We start from the raw sequence: 16,995 nt of genomic DNA, 5'->3' as shown, positions 1-16,995 counted from the left end.
GATATCATGGTAAGTGACACATAGGATCAGTCTATGAATGCTAATCAACATATTCCCACGTTGTCAGAAAGTCTCGATATACATTTATACGGTCAGTTGTGTAGCCCTTGTCGGACGATATTTGAATAAGTAAATTATAATTACAGTGAGCTGGACGTTTAGCAGCAGGGTCCCCCCATGCCGCTGTCCCGTCATCGATCTCCATCCTGCGACGGATGGACTCTGGAGAAGGCTCCTCCCACCCTGTGGCCGCCGCCGCCGGCTCCTCCTCCTTCTGACTGCCTGCTGGAATAGGACCTCCCGACCAACCTGATGGAAGGGAGCAAAAAAGAGGGGGGGCAATATTTGCCATAACTATGCTTGGTGCAATACCATTTGGTGCCTGATTGTATCTCTTATTGAACATAACTATGCTTGGTGCAATACCATTTGCTGCCTGATTGTATCTCTTATTGAACATAACTATGCTTGGTGCAATACCATTTGGTGCCTGATTGTATCTCTTATTGAACATAACTATGCTTGGTGCAATACCATTTGCTGCCTGATTGTATCTCTTATTGAACATAACTATGCTTGGTGCAATACCATTTGCTGCCTGATTGTATCTCTTATTGAACATAACTATGCTTGGTGCAATACCATTTGCTGCCTGATTGTATCTCTTATTGAACATAACTATGCTTGGTGCAATACCATTTGGTGCCTGATTGTATCTCTTATTGAACATAACTATGCTTGGTGCAATACCATTTGGTGCCTGATTGTATCTCTTATTGAACATAACTATGCTTGGTGCAATACCATTTGGTGCCTGATTGTATCTCTTATTGAACATAACTATGCTTGGTGCAATACCATTTGGTGCCTGATTGTATCTCTTATTGAACATAACTATGCTTGGTGCAATACCATTTGGTGCCTGATTGTATCTCTTATTGAACATAACTATGCTTGGTGCAATACCATTTGCTGCCTGATTGTATCTCTTATTGAACATAACTATGCTTGGTGCAATACCATTTGCTGCCTGATTGTATCTCTTATTGAACATAACTATGCTTGGTGCAATACCATTTGGTGCCTGATTGTATCTCTTATTGAACATAACTATGCTTGGTGCAATACCATTTGGTGCCTGATTGTATCTCTTATTGAACATAACTATGCTTGGTGCAATACCATTTGGTGCCGGATTGTATCTCTTATTGAACATAACTATGCTTGGTGCAATACCATTTGCTGCCTGATTGTATCTCTTATTGAACATAACTATGCTTGGTGCAATACCATTTGCTGCCTGATTGTATCTCTTATTGAACATAACTATGCTTGGTGCAATACCATTTGCTGCCTGATTGTATCTCTTATTGAACATAACTATGCTTGGTGCAATACCATTTGGTGCCTGATTGTATCTCTTATTGAACATAACTATGCTTGGTGCAATACCATTTGGTGCCTGATTGTATCTCTTATTGAACATAACTATGCTTGGTGCAATACCATTTGGTGCCTGATTGTATCTCTTATTGAACATAACTATGCTTGGTGCAATACCATTTGGTGCCTGATTGTATCTCTTATTGAACATAACTATGCTTGGTGCAATACCATTTGCTGCCTGATTGTATCTCTTATTGAACATAACTATGCTTAGTGCAATACCATTTGCTGCCTGATTGTATCTCTTATTGAACATAACTATGCTTGGTGCAATACCATTTGGTGCCTGATTGTATCTCTTATTGAACATAACTATGCTTGGTGCAATACCATTTGGTGCCTGATTGTATCTCTTATTGAACATAACTATGCTTGGTGCAATACCATTTGGTGCCTGATTGTATCTCTTATTGAACATTCTGTCAGGAAGTGCTTAGAACTTGAACGTCTAATAACCCCAATGATCACCTGTGGGCTTGCTGCTGGGGCCTTGGTTGCCTCTGGACATGTTGGATTCAGGACCCTTCCCCCACTCGTTGGAGGGGTTACCGGGCTTAGGAGTCGGCTCCCCCCAGTTCTGGGTTCCATGATTGGGCTTCATAGGCTCGCCCCAACCCTGGCTGTTATTCTGGGGTTTGGGTTTGGGGATGTGCTCGCCCCAGTTGGAGCCTGGGTTCGGGGGGTTGCTCTGGTCTGGAGCATTGGCCCCCCCGCTTCCGACCCAGGTGTTACTGCCGCCGCTGCCGGTGTTGGTTCGGCTCGGCTCGCTCCAACACCCGGAGCCGGACCGGTCGCTGTCGCTGTCCCGGTCCCAGCCCGCCGACCCGGCGCCTTTCTGCGGCTCGCCCCAGTGGTTGTTGGCCCCTCCTCTGGGGCCATCTCCACCTCCTCTGGGGCCATCTCCACCTCCTCTGGGGCCGTCTCCACCTCCTCTGGGGCCATCTCCACCTCCTCTGGGGCCATCTCCACCGCTGCCCCAGCCATCAGCTCCGCCTGCACTACTACTGCCGCCCCACCCCTGCTGCTGCTGCTTGGGCTGCTTGGGAGCATTAGTCCAGGTGTTCGACCTAAACATAAACAAATGGGTTGATTAGGAACGTACAAATTCAGGCAGCAAAAACAGCCACAAAAAAACAAAGCTATCTAAGAATGAAAGAAATATCTCTATCAACTTTGGAAATGCATTGGATATATGGCTAAAAAGAAACACTGGAAGAAGAAAAAAATGAAAACTCACATTCTTTATACCCATGCAGACGTATTCATTGAAAACCAAACTTTTTGCAATAATGCAAAGTTATACAATACGTTCTAGATGCATCACCTGTCATCTTTGCTGATGTTGTTACTCCAGGTGTTGCTGTTATTGCTGCTCCCCTTGTAACTGGATCCATCATCCCAGCCTCCCTGCCCTCCTCCTCCATTCCCTGGGCCTTTGCTGTCGCCCCACCCAGAGGTTTGTCTCGGCTCTCCCCAGCCAGAGCCTCCCGTGTCTGGGCCTGAGCCCCCCGGGCCATCCCCCCAACCTGAGAACAAGAGGGAGAACAGTTATGCTCCTATGTTCTGCAGTAATTCAGATTTTGGTGTATTTTTATATTTTTGAATGCAACGCTAAAATACAGATACACACACAGCCTCATTACATACCCCTGCCTCCAGAGCTGGAGGTCTGTGAGGGGGCTGCCGGTGATGCTGTGCCCCAGCCAGAGCCTCCGTTACTGGGCTTCCTCTCGTCTCCTCTAGGGCCCTTGTGGTGGTTGGTGGCAGGGGCGCTGACGTCCCAGGCGGTATTTTGTCGTACGGGTGTCTGTCCCCAGCCGGTGTTGCACAGAACCCTGGGGTCCACTTCGGGCCGGGTCAGAGGAGTCACCGTTGATGCAACAGGGGGAATTCTACGGCGGTTTCCCCCTCTCTGCTGGCTGCCGTCCTTGTCGGAGCCGGAGCGGCCTCCGGAGCTCTCTCCGCTTCCCTCACTTCCTCCAGAGTGGCCCCAGCCTCCGGACACACTCCCCGGGGCCTGGCTTCCACTTCCAACGCCACCTCCCATCCCCAGGGCATCATCCTCCAGGCTCTTCCAGCCATTGTTGGATGAGCTTCCTTTACGACCAGCAGCATCTCCATGGTTGTTACCGGGGGGCATAGCGCCCCATTCCCCATTGGGCATCTTGTTGTTGGATGTGGAAGAGGATGATGAGGAAGAGGAGGAAGAAGAGGCGCTGCTCCCCCAGGGACGAGGTATCCCTGCTGAAGGGCCCATTGTGTTTGGGTTCGCATTTCCTGGTGTTTGGCCTGCAGAGCCTGGGATTTGATTTGGGCTGGCACCCCAGGACAAGCTGCTCTGAGCTGGGTTGGAGTTGTTGGTGGGCCCCTGGTCCCAGCGTGGGGCCCCAGTGTTATTGTGGTTATTATTACTCTTGTAAGCAGCAACAGAGGGGATCTGGGGGTTCCCGGCCTGCATTAAGGCAGGGTTTTGGGGGTTCACAGTGTCTGCATTCGAGGGGCCCTTGTCTCCGGGGTAGGAGGTAGCGGCCCCCCAAGGCGTACCGAAGGCCCCAGGACCCCCCGGCTCTCCGTGAGGGTGCTGGGGGGCTGATGAGGGGTTTCCATTGGCCAGCGGACCCCCGTTCCCTCCTCCGACGGAGCCCCAGGAACCATCCCCGCTGAGCTGGGGCGAGGCGGTAGAGTTTGGTAGACTAGAGGTCATTGTGGCGTTAGTAGTAGTCGTAGTAGTATTCATCATCATAGTGTTATTTGGTCCATTGGATTCAGTGTTAAGGTTGGTAGGCTGCTGGCCACCGTTACCACTGTTGCTGCTTCCTAACACCTTGCTGCTTGCTGTACCATTATTCACCTCGGTGTCTTCCATCACGATGCTGTTGTCTGGAACTGCTATGCCGCCCCAGCAGGGAGCCATGCCAACTTTGGAACTCATCCCCTGGACCTGTGGAGGCCGTTGGCCTTGGGACGCCTGGCTTGGGATGGGATTGTGGGGCCAGGCACCGTGGTTGGCGTTTGGGTTCAACCCTCCATTGATGCAGGGGGTGCTGCTGCCACCGGAGGGGGTAATGTTGCTGCCTGGCTGGGTGCCCCATACCCCAGCATTATTGACGAGCTTGTTGCTGTGGCTACCCATGTTATTGCTGCCAATACTGCCAGAACCAGAACCAGAACCGGCCACGGAGAAGTGGGAGGACCCGGCGATGTTATTGTTTCCGTTATTTGCGCCACCGATGGTTGCCATCCCTCCTCCGCCGATGATCTGCCGGCTGTTGCCGTTGCTGTCTCCGTTCAGCGAAACGCCGACCATCATGGCGGAAGTCACAGAAGAGGAGGAGGTCGTAGTAGACGCAGAGGAAGAAGCATTTGCTGACATCATCATCGCTGCCGTCACGGCGGCGGCGGCGAGGTTTTTCTCCGAGCCGACCGAGGAGCTAGACTCTGCGTCCATGCATTCTGACGCCAACTCAGGGTCCGATCCTGACCCACAGCCAGAGGAGGAAGACGAGGAGGAGCAAGAGGAGGAAGAGGAGGAAGGGGGCCAGACGGATGAGTTGGTAGAAGAAGGGTTGTTGGGTTTGTCGGTGCTCCCGTCCACTAGGACTTTGCCCCAGTTGCTGTTACCGTCGCTGCTGCAGGGAGAGCCAGATGACCAGGGGGAAGGCTCATACTGTGAGTCCAGGCCAGGATGCTCCAGACCTGGAGAGAGAGAGCAGGGGGACGGGGTGGACAGGGACGGAGGATCATGTTAGAAAGAGCATTGCCAAAATTGCCAAATGCGCAGCCACACTTCCAAACTTGGTGAATGCAGTCTAGCATTCAGGACAAGTGCTGGTTCAAAGATGAAGAGACAATGACACTAAGGATGTGGCTCGATCCAAACCCCCCTCACTCCACGGTCCCTTTCATCAGTTTCTCCTCACTCTCCTCGCCTCCCACCTTCAGCCGTCCAACTGTTGTGGGTGTGATCAGTGCCAGGCCCTGTCCTGGACACAGCTGCCACCATTTTGTCCCCACAGCGGGACCCAAAAAGCCTGCCAGAGCCATAAACTGGGCATGCGGGAGGCGGAGGTGGAGCAGTGGGAGAGGAGAGACGGAGGACATGGGAGGAGAGGGGGGGGGGGGGGGGGGGGGGTTGGCAATTGAACTGGAGGGAGAGAGGGTGGAGGGGAAGAGATGGCAAAGGAGAGAGGGGTGTGGCAAAGGAGACAAGGGGTGGGGCAAAGGAGACGAGGGGTGTGGCGAAGGAGACAAGGGGTGCGGCAAAGGAGACGAGGGGTGCGGCAAAGGAGACGAGGGGTGCGGCAAAGGAGAGAGGGGTGCGGCGAAGGAGACGAGGGGTGTGGCAAAAGAGACGAGGGGTGTGGCAAAGGAGACGAGGGGTGTGGCAAAGGAGACGAGGGGTGTGGCAAAGGAGATGAGGGGTGTGGCAAAGGAGACGAGGGTTGCGGCAAAGGAGACAAGGGGTGCGGCAATGGAGACGAGGGGTGTGGCGAAGGAGACAAGGGGTGTGGCAAAGGAGAGTGGCGAAGGAGACGAGGGTTGCGGCGAAGGAGACAAGGGGTGCGGCAAAGGAGACGAGGGGTGTGGCAAAAGAGACGAGGGGTGTGGCAAAGGAGACGAGGGGTGTGGCAAAGGAGACAAGGGGTGCGGCAAAGGAGACGAGGGGTGTGGCAAAAGAGACAAGGGGTGTGGCAAAGGAGACGAGGGGTGTGGCAAAGGAGACAAGGGGTGCGGCGAAGGAGACAAGGGGTGTGGCGAAGGAGACAAGGGGTGTGGCGAAGGAGACAAGGGGTGTGGCAAAGGAGACAAGGGGTGTGGCAAAGGAGACAAGGGGTGCGGCAAAGGAGACAAGGGGTGTGGCAAAGGAGACAAGGGGTGTGGCGAAGGAGACAAGGGGTGTGGCAAAGGAGACAAGGGGTGCGGCAAAGGAGACGAGGGGTGTGGCAAAGGAGACGAGGGGTGCGGCGAAGGAGACGAGGGGTGTGGCGAAGGAGACGAGGGGTGTGGCAACTGGAGAGAGATTGAGAGAATAGAGGAGAAAGGAGCGATGGAGGAGTGAGAGGGAGAGAAGGGGGTAGAGGTGCAAGGAGAGGACCTGGAAATAGCACGAGTGAAAGGAGAAAGATGGAGAGCATTCAGCATTGTGAGCGATGCTTTAGGGAATGGTTGATTGCACTCTTAAAGTGATACAGATACAGATACCAATAGAGGGCTTCAATCGCTACCCTTTTCTTCGTTTTTCTGTACTTGCTGAACTGCCAACTCTGTCAGATACAACGTGCTCCACTTCACCACCACACACTGTATGGGTTGTAGCTGCTGCGGTAGACTTCACCACCACACACTGGATGGGTTGTAGCTGCTGCGGTAGTGGGCCAATCACACGTCGCATTAAATGGAAGAAAGCTTGCGCTGATTTGGCTACGAACAAAACCATACAAATGTTTCTCATCTGTGTTCGAGCCGTCACTTTTTAATCAAAATTCGAATGTAACTTTGAATGTGGGCGAGGGGGACGGGGGGCGTTCGATATGTAATTGACCCATTCGAATTAAATAATAATATTGGTTTTTTTTTTGCGGTGGGGGGATTTTTTAAAAATGTAATTCATTGATGATCCAGTAGAGGGCGCTCCGCTCCAACAGCTTGACCTATCCTGACCACCTGACATGTCTTGACACAAGTTATGTTTTGATGAGCGACAAGACAAAATGGAGGCGGCCGATGCTCAGAACAAGCGGACAATCACAACACTAGCACGTGCAGAAGCTCTCAACAGCTGCTCGTTAAGACATGAAAGAGGAAAGATGACCATCTCTTATGTAACGTGTTGAACAATTTGAGGGGCAATTAAAGTTCGTTCAAACTTTATTTTTGGAAAAAGTGACAGCTCTAATCTGTGTACAAAAAGGATAGAATGCAGGTATCGCTATCGTGGAGAAGTTTCTATCCACCTTATTTCTAGCTGCCATGATGCCTGATGGGTGCTTCTTCCGCTTCCGGTGTAATAGACTGTTTTACAGTCTCTATGGTTTTAACTTGACAAAAAAAACGTCTGAGGATTTTACAGCAGAGCCATTCTGCTCTACAGCCGGGTGCTGGGATAACGTAATAAGGTAGTCGGCTACTTTGGCTAATGCTAGCGGCTAGCGTAATAGTTACTTTACATGGCAGTAAAACGCCACTGAATGACCAAATTGATTTAACTTTTAACCATTTCGACTAACACTGTTTCCATACGGACCCCCATCGTTGGTTAGTTGTTTATAACGTGACTATATTTATAACTTTTATAACGTGCTCCAGTTTCCGGTTTATAATTCGGGTCTGCAGCCGAGTATAACAAAGGAAATGGCAAGCTGCAACAATAAGTCACGTTAAACCGGACCTTGTACCCACTTACCCAATTATTTTTTACAGTGGCGCACTGAAAAATAAGGTGGATAGAGAGCCAAAGTGAAACGTCACTTCCTGCTTTCTCCATCTACCAGCGCTGCGAAAAATATGAATGGCGGTGTACGGAGAATAAGGTTACTTTTTTGATCCCGTTTGAATTGTGCCACGGGGTGCCAACGCTAATTTTGTCAATTTAAAACGTAACTTTGCATGTCAAGAAAGTTGCAGTTTGTTGCCAAACTGTTGCACTAGAAGTTATAAATCAGAAAGACTACCGTACATACACTGTCGACCTAAGTGACGTCACTTTCTCCACCGGCAAAGCTGAAGACCGGCGACATGCTTCCACGAGCTATGTAGTTTTTATACGAAACTAACCCCTATGTTTCAGTTGGACGACAAACTGTGACTTTCTTGACATGCAAAGTTACGTTTTAAATTGACAAAATTAGCGTTGGTACCCTGTGGCACGATTCAAACGGGATAAAAAAAGTAACGTTATTCTCCGTCCACCGCCATTCATATTTTCCGCAGCGCTGGTACAGGGAGAAAGCAGGAAGTGACGTTTCACTTTGGCTCTCTATAGACGGTTTTAACTTGACAACAAAAACATTCTAAATTGAACCCCCGTTCACTTCCTGTTGCAGTGTTTGCTATGGACATAAAAGAAAAAAAAACATTCAAGTGCAGGACTGACTATTCCGTGAAAACCGTCTATACAGCTGAGCAGCGAAAACAAAAGTAACGATGTCGAGTGAATATTTCTGCAGTTTGCCGAATGCTGAGAAAAAGGAAGTGCTGTGGGGTTGTGCTCTGGTGAAAACCGTCTATACGGGCACTGGGTTATTTCAGTGGATAGTGCCCATGGTTGAGGGAGCAAATGACAGCAGAAGATGGGAGTGTGGGGTGAGCGGAGAAGAAAGGAGGAGAGGGGCTGGGCAGGTTTCTGTGCTGTACAAGCGGGTTTCTCCCAAAATCAACAGCTCCATAGTTTCCTCTACTTCGTCCCTTCATAACAATGTCCATCACTTCCTGCTTCCTGCTTTGTCATCAGCCAACTAAGCAGCCATCTTTTCTTGTATGGACTCTCACCGTGTTGCAGAGGCCAAAACTGTAGTCTCTTAAAACAGACTGTCTCATCTACATCCGGCGAATGCAGCTATACACAGTCTGTACGTTACACCCCAAGAACATGCACAAGGAAGTTGGGAAAAAAAAACTTCAGACTGGAAGGAAGTTCGACAAAAGCCGACCAATCACGGCACGTGTGTCCACGGAAAAAGATTCTGATTGGACTAATGAGCGGAAGACCCGCCTTAAAAAAATTCTGATTAGAGTAATGAGCGGAAGACCCGCCTTTCTGCTTCCCATTCCGGTTGGTGCATGATTCTCCCCCACGAAGTACAGACGGTATGGCGGAAGCATTTGAAAATTGCGGAAGCCAACTCGTCTGTTCTAAGAGACTACCAAAGCTGTGACCTTTCAATTGTGGAAGTCTCTCCGGCCACTAGGCCCCGCCCCCCGGCTCTATCTGGCTCTTTCTCACTCACAGTATCTTTGGCCTTCGCACACATGCAAACACACAGAAGATGGCTGCCAGCTCTCTGTGGCGCCTCCTGTCCTGTTCGCTTGCCAACTCCTGCTCTCCACTGTCTCTCTCTCTCTCTCTCTCTCTCTCTCTCTCTCTCTCTCTCTCTCTCGCCACGAACAAAACGCATCGACCGACACCTAGCGAGACACATTGTACGTAGCCGGAGGGGGATCACTGAGCAGAGAGCCAAGGGGCCGAGGAGGAGGAGGAGTGAGAGAAAGAGAGGAGGAGGAGGAGTGAGAGAAAGAGAGGGGGAACGGAGAAGAGAGAGAGAGAGAGAGAAGAATGTGTAGTCACCTGTTTGATTAGGGGAGTGGCTGACGGAGTCCCGAATGGGAGCCATGCCTGGAAACAGAGAGGAAAGACTGTCAGACAGAGTTAGAGTGAGAGAGGAAGAGAGGCGGAAGCTCAAGCCAGAAGGAAGAAGGCAAAGAACAGGCAGATCATTCCATAAGTATCAAGCAAACGGAAAAGGAAGCAAAGAAAGATATAAACAAAAAGGGTTTGAGGTGAGCTGGGGGTTCTGTGGACATGAGTATTACTGGACAGAACCAGTTTGGCTACTGGCTCCATGCTAGCAGTTGTACTATTGCTAATGTAAGTGACTGTGGGTGAGCTGTTACATATGTATGGAGTTTTTAGCGACTTTTATTTGTTTCTCAGAACTTGATTTTAGAGGGAAGGGCGATACATCAGCAATTAGGGATGCAGGATATATTATATTGAACCGATAAATTATTGGACGATAATGGGAAATCTTTATCGGCTATCGATATCTGCTATATCTAGCCGATATATATCAGCTATAATATCATCTATACAAAACGAGTTGTTTACAAGGAAAATTCCTTTGGCTAACTTTAAGCATAAAATGCCATAGGGGCCAGTCTACTATATGCCTTTTTCATTGCGTTTTATCTGCAGACTAAGCAGCCACAAGTTTTAGCTGGGATAAAAGTCTAAAAGCCTATTTTTGTATTGACTGATTCACTTTACTACTAATAACCTGTATTAAATGCATTGAGATGTCTGATTCAACAGATTATGCCAAAGGATGAACTACTTTACAAGAAAAAATACATTAACATTTGAAGAGTCAAAAGTCTTCTTTGTTTTGTGTTCACAATAGTGATGACATTTGGTTAGGTCAGACTCAGAGCTATAGAATATTAACGCATTCATCTTTGCTCACTACATTTACCGTAAATTCCGGACTATAAGCCGCACCTTTTTTCCCGTTTTTTGGGCTTTTTTGGCCCCTGCGGCTTATATAACGGTGCGGCTTATCTATGGATTAAAAAAAAAAAAAAAAAAAAAAAACTCTTTTTTAGCAGTCTTTCTAACTATAAATCCTATATAACTATAATAAGTTTTAATTTCCTCTCTTGCCCTCTTTTCACCACACTGTATGACACTGTATGACACTGTGTGCACTGTAAAAAACAACACAGGTGGTGTTGTGTTATTTTGTTGAAATGTTAATAAATGGGAGCTTCCTCAAACAGCCATCTCTTTCCCGACAATCCCCTCTGTGCATGAACCCTTACATATGGTAATTAAACATTAAAACACAATAAAAAAAAAAAAAAAAAAAAAAAAAAAAACAACATTAAAACACCCGCGGCTTATAGTCCGGTGCGGCTTATATAAGAAAAAAATAGTCCGGAATTTACTGTAATGCTTTCTAAGCCTCAGCTGTGCAGAAACTACAGGTTATTATGACCCTAACCCTTTTTAAAATACAAAAATGTGAAATTATCGGTTATCGTATCGGCCATGAGAAGCAGGTGATTATCAGTTATCGTATCACCATGAGAAGCAGGTGATTATCAGTTATCGTATCACCATGAGAAGCAGGTGATTATCAGTTATCGTATCACCATGAGAAGCAGGTGATTATCAGTTATCGTATCACCATGAGAAGCAGGTGATTATCGTTATCGTATCACCATGAGAAGCAGGTGATTATCAGTTATCGTATCACCATGAGAAGCAGGTGATTATCGTTATCGTATCACCATGAGAAGCAGGTGATTATCGGTTATCGTATCACCATGAGAAGCAGGTGATTATCGGTTATCGTATCACCATGAGAAGCAGGTGATTATCAGTTATCGTATCACCATGAGAAGCAGGTGATTATCAGTTATCATATCACCATGAGAAGCAGGTGATTATCAGTTATCGTATCACCATGAGAAGCAGGTGATTATCAGTTATCATATCACCATGAGAAGCAGGTGATTATCAGTTATCATATCACCATGAGAAGCAGGTGATTATCAGTTATCATATCACCATGAGAAGCAGGTGATTATCAGTTATCATATCACCATGAGAAGCAGGTGATTATCAGTTATCGTATCACCATGAGAAGCAGGTGATTATCAGTTATCGTATCACCATGAGAAGCAGGTGATTATCAGTTATCATATCACCATGAGAAGCAGGTGATTATCAGTTATCGTATCACCATGAGAAGCAGGTGATTATCAGTTATCATATCACCATGAGAAGCAGGTGACTATCTGTTATCGTATCACCATGAGAAGCAGGTGATTATCGGTTATCGTATCACCATGAGAAGCAGGTGATTATCAGTTATCATATCACCATGAGAAGCAGGTGATTATCGGTTATCGTATCACCATGAGAAGCAGGTGATTATCAGTTATCATATCACCATGAGAAGCAGGTGATTATCAGTTATCATATCACCATGAGAAGCAGGTGATTATCAGTTATCATATCACCATGAGAAGCAGGTGATTATCAGTTATCATATCACCATGAGAAGCAGGTGACTATCTGTTATCGTATCACCATGAGAAGCAGGTGATTATCAGTTATCATATCACCATGAGAAGCAGGTGATTATCAGTTATCATATCACCATGAGAAGCAGGTGATTATCAGTTATCGTATCACCATGAGAAGCAGGTGATTATCGGTTATCGTATCACCATGAGAAGCAGGTGACTATCAGTTATCGTATCACCATGAGAAGCAGGTGATTATCAGTTATCGTATCACCATGAGAAGCAGGTGATTATCAGTTATCGTATCACCATGAGAAGCAGGTGATTATCAGTTATCGTATCACCATGAGAAGCAGGTGATTATCAGTTATCGTATCACCATGAGAAGCAGGTGATTATCGTTATCGTATCACCATGAGAAGCAGGTGATTATCGTTATCGTATCACCATGAGAAGCAGGTGATTATCGGTTATCGTATCACCATGAGAAGCAGGTGATTATCGTTATCGTATCACCATGAGAAGCAGGTGATTATCTGTTATCGTATCACCATGAGAAGCAGGTGATTATCGTTATCGTATCACCATGAGAAGCAGGTGATTATCGTTATCGTATCACCATGAGAAGCAGGTGATTATCGTTATCGTATCACCATGAGAAGCAGGTGATTATCGGTTATCGTATCACCATGAGAAGCAGGTGATTATCAGTTATCGTATCACCATGAGAAGCAGGTGATTATCAGTTATCGTATCACCATGAGAAGCAGGTGATTATCGTTATCGTATCACCATGAGAAGCAGGTGATTATCGTTATCGTATCACCATGAGAAGCAGGTGATTATCGTTATCGTATCACCATGAGAAGCAGGTGATTATCGGTTATCGTATCACCATGAGAAGCAGGTGATTATCGGTTATCGTATCACCATGAGAAGCAGGTGATTATCAGTTATCGTATCACCATGAGAAGCAGGTGATTATCAGTTATCATATCACCATGAGAAGCAGGTGATTATCAGTTATCGTATCACCATGAGAAGCAGGTGATTATCGGTTATCGTATCACCATGAGAAGCAGGTGATTATCGTTATCGTATCACCATGAGAAGCAGGTGATTATCGGTTATCGTATCACCATGAGAAGCAGGTGACTATCAGTTATCGTATCACCATGAGAAGCAGGTGATTATCAGTTATCGTATCACCATGAGAAGCAGGTGATTATCAGTTATCGTATCACCATGAGAAGCAGGTGATTATCAGTTATCGTATCACCATGAGAAGCAGGTGATTATCAGTTATCGTATCACCATGAGAAGCAGGTGATTATCGTTATCGTATCACCATGAGAAGCAGGTGATTATCGTTATCGTATCACCATGAGAAGCAGGTGATTATCGGTTATCGTATCACCATGAGAAGCAGGTGATTATCGTTATCGTATCACCATGAGAAGCAGGTGATTATCTGTTATCGTATCACCATGAGAAGCAGGTGATTATCGTTATCGTATCACCATGAGAAGCAGGTGATTATCGTTATCGTATCACCATGAGAAGCAGGTGATTATCGTTATCGTATCACCATGAGAAGCAGGTGATTATCAGTTATCGTATCACCATGAGAAGCAGGTGATTATCAGTTATCGTATCACCATGAGAAGCAGGTGATTATCGTTATCGTATCACCATGAGAAGCAGGTGATTATCGTTATCGTATCACCATGAGAAGCAGGTGATTATCGTTATCGTATCACCATGAGAAGCAGGTGATTATCGGTTATCGTATCACCATGAGAAGCAGGTGATTATCGGTTATCGTATCACCATGAGAAGCAGGTGATTATCAGTTATCATATCACCATGAGAAGCAGGTGATTATCGGTTATCGTATCACCATGAGAAGCAGGTGATTATCAGTTATCATATCACCATGAGAAGCAGGTGATTATCAGTTATCATATCACCATGAGAAGCAGGTGATTATCAGTTATCGTATCACCATGAGAAGCAGGTGATTATCAGTTATCATATCACCATGAGAAGCAGGTGATTATCGGTTATCGTATCACCATGAGAAGCAGGTGATTATCTGTTATCGTATCACCATGAGAAGCAGGTGATTATCAGTTATCGTATCACCATGAGAAGCAGGTGATTATCAGTTATCATATCACCATGAGAAGCAGGTGATTATCAGTTATCATATCACCATGAGAAGCAGGTGATTATCAGTTATCATATCACCATGAGAAGCAGGTGATTATCAGTTATCATATCACCATGAGAAGCAGGTGATTATCAGTTATCATATCACCATGAGAAGCAGGTGATTATCAGTTATCGTATCACCATGAGAAGCAGGTGATTATCAGTTATCATATCACCATGAGAAGCAGGTGATTATCAGTTATCGTATCACCATGAGAAGCAGGTGATTATCGTTATCGTATCACCATGAGAAGCAGGTGATTATCAGTTATCATATCACCATGAGAAGCAGGTGATTATCGGTTATCGTATCACCATGAGAAGCAGGTGATTATCTGTTATCGTATCACCATGAGAAGCAGGTGATTATCAGTTATCGTATCACCATGAGAAGCAGGTGATTATCAGTTATCATATCACCATGAGAAGCAGGTGATTATCAGTTATCGTATCACCATGAGAAGCAGGTGATTATCAGTTATCGTATCACCATGAGAAGCAGGTGATTATCAGTTATCATATCACCATGAGAAGCAGGTGATTATCAGTTATCGTATCACCATGAGAAGCAGGTGATTATCGTTATCGTATCACCATGAGAAGCAGGTGATTATCAGTTATCGTATCACCATGAGAAGCAGGTGATTATCTGTTATCATATCACCATGAGAAGCAGGTGATTATCGGTTATCGTATCACCATGAGAAGCAGGTGATCAGTTATTAGGGCTGCCCCCTCCTGATCGATTGGTCGGTTGACGTGCTCTTGGTTGACGAGATTCACGTTGGTCGAACAATCGCTGGTGTTCATAATTTCATAGGAGAGATTCAATTTCATAAGAAGAAAAGCGATCCGGAACGAAGTAACGTGCCGCGGAAGCAAGTTGCAACACGGACCTTTTCTAGAAGCACAGAGGAAGTGATCCAGGCTAGAGAGAGACAGGCTAACAGTTAGCAGGCTATCTGAAAGGAGAGCAACCAGCAGAGTGATGGACTTAGCAAGTAAATGGCTCAGCTATCAGCGCAAACAATTGACACGTTTCAGCACGCAGCCACCATCAGCTGTTAACGAGCGGCTAACTACGCAGGACGCACCTTATGAGTTGAGACTACAGTCGTCAGTGAGACTGAACGTCCACAGAGATACACTCCAACTCCGGTAATGTTAGACAGACTTATAAGATGTTACTGGAATAAATCGCAAAAGCTGTCTAGCTGCCCTTTCTGCCAACTAATTAACCATTAACCAACGTTACATAACCATCGCACACGCAACTCAAAGCTGTTTCCCATTAACTGAATGTGGCCAGGTTTTGCACAGCACGCTGATCAGTCTGTCCATTCCGGTAACAACGCTGCAAATAGCTTTTATTTATAATTATCAGCTATCAGGTGTAGTGCACTCAGTAGCACAAAATAAGAAAAAAAACTACAATGCAAAAAAAAAAAAAAATTTTTTTTAGACCCCGTTTCGACCAATCGATTGGTCGGAGCTGTGGTCGATTTCTGGTCGACCAGGATAATCTTTGGTCGAGGGCAGCCCTATTGGTTATCGGATCGCCATGAGAAGCAGGTGATTATCGGTTATCGTATAGGCAGAAACAATCCACAATCATGCATGCCTATCAGCAATCATATCGGTATTGGCCAATGTTAGTCATTTCTTAATATATTCGTATCGGTCTGATGAGCAAAATAACAGCAATGTTAATATTAGTTATCGGTTTACCATCGGCCAAAATTTTCATATCAAAAGGAAACAATGCAGTAAATATATGATTTATGGGCGTTTCCAAATGTTTTGGAAATAAAGATATTACTTTCTCAAATTCAGTGTTTACATGAGTCTTTCAGTACAGTATGTACAAAATTTAATTATCATAGAAACTTGTTTTTATAGATCATATCGGCATCAGTAACTATCGGTGATCGGTCATAACAGCAAAGTTAATATTGCTTATTGGTATCAGCCAACATTTTCATAATCGGTGCATCAGAATTGTATCCTACTTTTGAATTCATGTAATCCACTGATTGCCTGCATGTCTTTTGTATGTTTCCGTTTACCTGTAAGCGTGGTGTGCGGCTGCGGCTCCCGGCCGGGCGTGAGGGCGCCCCCTGGCTGACTGGTAGACAGCTGACCTCTGGTTCCCAGGGCGACGGGGGAAGGTCAAAGGTCACACGGCTCAGAGGGTCACAGCCTCAGGGGTCAGAGGTGAAGGGGCGGGGCTTGTCAGAGCAGGCAGCAGGCTGAGTGGGCCCTCTTGGCATTGCTGAGGACGTGCTGAAGAATGTGTGTGTCTGTGGGCGTGTCTGTGTGCGGGGGCGTGGTTTAGATTGAGGAGGACTGCCTGGACTTGATACACTCTGGCACTGCAGTGAAAGACAGAAGAAGAGAGAGAGAGGAGGGGAGAAAAAGTACGCTCGGTTAGCTAAACGTCCATTTATCAGTACCTTCAAAGTGTGAACGACACAAGACACAAACACAAACAGTCATCAGAGGCAGAACACATTGCAACAAGATGGAGTGACCTTTTAAAAGGAATCACAAATAAAAAGGCCAAGACAAGCAGGGATCAAAGGTTTCTCT

General features: G+C 46.3%; 1 protein-coding gene across 1 annotated transcript in view; it reads right to left on the bottom strand.

Annotated features, from left to right (window-relative positions):
• LOC310788563 (trinucleotide repeat-containing gene 6A protein-like) overlaps positions 1–9,776 on the bottom strand; it is a gene marked incomplete at its 5' end in the record, with an annotated part of 42,510 nt that extends 32,734 nt beyond the window's left edge. Inside the window, 5 exons of the mRNA XM_083650096.1 lie at positions 145–309; positions 1,915–2,513; positions 2,771–2,972; positions 3,094–5,142; positions 9,731–9,776. Of these exons, the coding sequence (XP_083506222.1) occupies positions 145–309; positions 1,915–2,513; positions 2,771–2,972; positions 3,094–5,142; positions 9,731–9,776 (3,061 nt within the window). The remainder of the gene's footprint in view (positions 1–144; positions 310–1,914; positions 2,514–2,770; positions 2,973–3,093; positions 5,143–9,730) is intronic.
• Between the last annotated feature and the right edge of the window lie 7,219 nt (positions 9,777–16,995).

This window comes from Poromitra crassiceps (genome assembly GCF_964638095.1).
Source record: "Poromitra crassiceps genome assembly, chromosome: 13".
In the NCBI taxonomy this organism is placed as follows: Eukaryota; Metazoa; Chordata; class Actinopteri; order Beryciformes; family Melamphaidae; genus Poromitra; species Poromitra crassiceps.
The sequence above is the reverse complement of the archived record's forward strand: the minus strand, read 5'-3'. Positions and strand labels throughout refer to the sequence as shown.